This window comes from Schistosoma haematobium, chromosome ZW, assembly GCF_000699445.3.
Source record: "Schistosoma haematobium chromosome ZW, whole genome shotgun sequence".
Taxonomy (NCBI): Eukaryota; Metazoa; Platyhelminthes; class Trematoda; order Strigeidida; family Schistosomatidae; genus Schistosoma; species Schistosoma haematobium.
The window spans coordinates 30,236,366-30,240,218 of record NC_067195.1 but is presented as its reverse complement, the minus strand read 5'-3'; the positions used below and the strand labels follow the sequence as shown (position 1 = coordinate 30,240,218).

The 3,853-nt window shown below is 37.7% G+C and overlaps 1 protein-coding gene across 1 annotated transcript; it reads left to right on the top strand.

Moving 5' to 3' along the window:
• The first annotated feature begins 1,256 nt into the window (after nucleotides 1-1,256).
• RPLP0 (60S acidic ribosomal protein P0) lies at nucleotides 1,257-2,726 on the top strand. The gene is made up of 3 exons (XM_051218711.1): nucleotides 1,257-1,874; nucleotides 1,906-2,124; nucleotides 2,536-2,726. The coding sequence occupies exons 1-3, from the start codon at nucleotides 1,302-1,304 to the stop codon at nucleotides 2,698-2,700; spliced, it is 957 nt and encodes a 318-aa protein (XP_051071016.1). The 5' UTR covers nucleotides 1,257-1,301; the 3' UTR covers nucleotides 2,701-2,726.
• Nucleotides 2,727-3,853: the final 1,127 nt, after the last annotated feature.

Sequence of the window (3,853 nt, the reverse complement as noted above, 5' to 3'; positions counted from 1 at the left end):
CACGAAAAGATCAAGATCATACTGAGGCAGTCAGCCACTGAAAACACTGGAAGATAGTTGAAGCTAAGCATTAACAACGTTGGATGCCGGTTCAGTGGTCTGAGATTCAAATCCTGAGTGCGGGATCGTCGACACAAATATATTTTCGCACTGAGATAGCATAGTACAAAATCACACTGGCTAGTGGTACGCTCTTTTAGCCTAATAATGTAGCGAGAAGAATCAATAAATTCTTAAACATATGGTTATATTTGGCCGGTTGTTGGAAGCAGTGATGAAGAGGATAATACACTGGGGTTCCTAGGTAATTGTTTTACGCCTGATAAGCTGTTAGAAGAAGGTTATAATAAGTTTCTCTGCCCCATTAATGTTTAGTCATTTAATATGATTTATAATTTGAATGATACCGAAATCCAGTCGGTGCCATAAGTCAGGAAGGTATTAAAGAACCTGAGAAATATAAAAAATATATAATGCCTGTAAAAATTTAAACTGGTGTCACCAAGTACACTGTGAAGTTAATAGGAGATCAATGTATAAATGATTATAAATCTCACCCTCTTGAAAGACCAACATAAGACGACAAGAAATATTCGGAAGAAAGTTGGTTCAAGTTAGAAAAAACCATCTTCAAGAATAAATAAGTTATCACTGTTTTATCCCTTAACAGAAAAAACAAAAAACAAACCGATAAAAGCTAGTAGCCGGTTGTGAGGACAGTTAAATTTCAGTGAAATCATTAGTTGAATAACGTCAGACCAACACTGAAAAGACTGGAAGAATTGGAAATACTACCAACTTCACATAATCTTCACGTGAAAGATTAAGAGTGCATGAGAAGAATCAGAGAGCCGAGTGACCATATAAGAAAAACAGGCAGCAAGAGTCCCATAGATTTGAGGTACATGTAATAATTTTCGTGCTACATAATGTGCCCTTAAACTGCTGAGGGAACTCTCTGTCAGTATTTCATTTAAATGGTTAAAATCTCAACGCAAAATGTTTTTGAACATCTACAAATATACCGACGGCTAAGAATGACACTTGCAATATGAGCTTAGACTTCACACACAAATGTAAGGTTGATAATGGTTTAAATGAGAATCAACGATACGGAGAAATTCTAAAATAAATAGTAGATTTATAATTTATTTCCGGAAATTTTAAGCCAATACTTGAAAATTTTTAATTATGATTAGTATTTCAAACTGTCTGTATAAATGTGGAACATTGAACACGATGGGCAATATTTCTTTAAATCGGTTCTGATTAGCGGTAGTTTACAGTGGTTGGGCGTGGAAATGGTTCGTCAATCGAGATCTGAATGGAAAGCTGGCTACTTTCGAAAACTTGAGAAGCATTTGTCAGAGTTCGATAAGTGTTTTATTGTCAACGTAGACAATGTTCGTTCCAAGCAGATGCAACAAATTAGAATGGCGCTTCGGGGAAGTGCAGAGCTGGTACTAGGGAAAAATACGCTAATGAGGAAGGTCATTCAGAAACAAATGGGTCAAGACACTACTTTGGAGAAGCTTTTGCCGCATATTCGGGACAATGTCGGATTCGTCTTCACCAATGGCGACCTTGCAGATGTCCGTGATAAAATTGAGAAAAACCGTGTCGAAGCACCTGCTAAAGCTGGTGCAATCGCTCCGTGTGATGTCATCGTGGCAGCTCAGAACACTGGTCTTGGTCCAGAAAAGACTGCTTTTTTCCAAGCTCTTAGCATACCGACAAAAATTGCCAGAGGAGCAATTGAAATTATTAGTGATGTTCATCTGGTGCGCAAAGATGAAAAAGTTGGGATGAGCGAAGCTACACTTCTAGGAATGTTAAAAATTCATCCATTCACTTATGGTTTAGTTATTAAACAAGTAAGCTTTTTGATCCCTCTTATGTGTTAAGGTGTTTGAGCAAGGTTGCGTGTATGATCCTGCTGTTTTAGATATAACTCCTGAAATGATAACAGAGAAATTTGCCGCCATTGTCCAAAATATTGCATGCTTAAGCTTGGCTTTGGATTATACAACACTTGCCAGTATCCCACACGTGCTCGCAAACGGGTTTAAAAACTTGTTGGCTATATCTCTTATGACAGATTACTCGTTCAAAGAGGCTGAACAGGTTAGTTTAATGATTTTTTAAAGGACTGTACTTGTGTTATCGAAAAGTTGGATGGTGAACTTCACTTGAGTAATTCTGGACATTCAGCTTTCAATCGTTGCAAGCCTTACTGTAAAGTCATACGGCATCGCTAAATGCAAGATGTCTTAGTAATCTTAATTCTCTATCAGGTTACCAATTAGTAGATTGTTGATGTGTGTGTATTACAACTTCATTACCGTTGTTTTATGTCCTGGTCTCTTTTCGTTTTGAACTACTCAAGCAGTTATTCTAGTAATACGCAGTTTTAAGTGTTTTAAAAAAACACGTTTCATACTAGCCCAACAGTGGTTTGTCGACAGTAATATAGCCTCCTTGTAAAGTTTGCTCGTTTCATGTCTAAAAAAGTAAATATTTCTTGTTCCGTTACAGATAAAAGAGTTCCTAGCGGATCCTACTAAATTTGCTGCAGTCATCACATCCGCTGCTGCCGCCCCGGCTACAACTACTACAACCAAGGTAGAAGAAAAAGCTGCACCTGTAGAGGTGCCTTCTGAAGAAAGTGATGAAGACATGGGATTCGGTTTATTTGATTAGATGTTTAATAAATAGTTAACTGGTTATAAGCCTTTTTATTGCTAGTTTTGACTGTTGTTGCAAGTTTTACTGTCAGATTTGTAATGTTTTCCGAATTTAGACATTACGATTCGTGCTGAACACACCTATGACCTGTTGTCGTGTTAGTGCATATTCTCAATCCATATGAGTTGCTTCAATGACAAGTGATATTAGCTTGCATAGTTTTTGTTACTGCTGCGTAAAGTTGGTTGCTGATACTTATAAAATTGAAAGCTTCGTCAGCGCTACGTAAACACTTCAGGCTTCGGTCCATTTCGGGCTTGGTCTTGGTTTCGCCAGAAAACGTTTGTGGTGGTCTTCCAAATAAATTTTTTGCAGAAGTATGTGTGATGAGCGGTTTCTCGTTTCGATTAGAATCGTTTTACTGTGTGGCTATTGGTCTCGAACTAACATGTTCTAATATTGGTTGACAACCTTGATGGCATTGAGATTTACTGTAAGTTCCAATCACTTCACGACTGTTACGAACGGGATAAGATTAAGTTGTTTAGTGAAAGTAGGCTAATTTACGTGGTGTCCTACCAAGCCTCATGTTCATTTTAAAACAGCCTTATCGTTAGTACTAACAGAACTGAACCGGTCCACTTATATTTGCCCAGTGTTCACATCCAAACCTTGTTAGTAATCAGACGAACCGTTGGCATAGCTAGAATTTAAGTATCAATTTCTGGATACATTTATCAGTTTTAAAAGCTTCGTTCGATTACCGAATCTCTAAAACCGTTGTTAGTATTTCGGTCGACTTGCCACTATTCTTGTGTTTGAAGGGCTAGGAATCTTGTTGGATTATTTTTTTAGTATCTGACATTTATGTAATGCGCGTCAAATTTGTTGTTCACTCATGTCTCCCTAATGTAATATAATGGTTCGGACTTGGTCAGATTTGATTTCCCACATTTATAACTACTGGTATGAGTACTGCGCTCATCGTATTGTCGGTTGGTAGGAGTTACTTTATCTGACCTACCGACAGCAAGCAACTGTACGTTAAGACCACAGTTGATGACTTAGTATCCTAATCGGTTCTCTCAAACGCAAGCTGCGAGTTTTCTTGTATTGATCGTCTATACTGTGTTACCTTTACTTTTAGTCGTTGAAGAATGATTACGCC

Coding starts and splice junctions, on each gene's coding strand:
- RPLP0 (XM_051218711.1), top strand. CDS start 1,302: ATGGTTCGTCAATCGAGATCTGAATGGAAAGCTGGCTACTTTCGAAAA. Junction 1,875..1,905: donor ATGGTTTAGTTATTAAACAA/GTAAGCTTTTTG, acceptor TTATGTGTTAAG/GTGTTTGAGCAAGGTTGCGT. Junction 2,125..2,535: donor CGTTCAAAGAGGCTGAACAG/GTTAGTTTAATG, acceptor GTTCCGTTACAG/ATAAAAGAGTTCCTAGCGGA.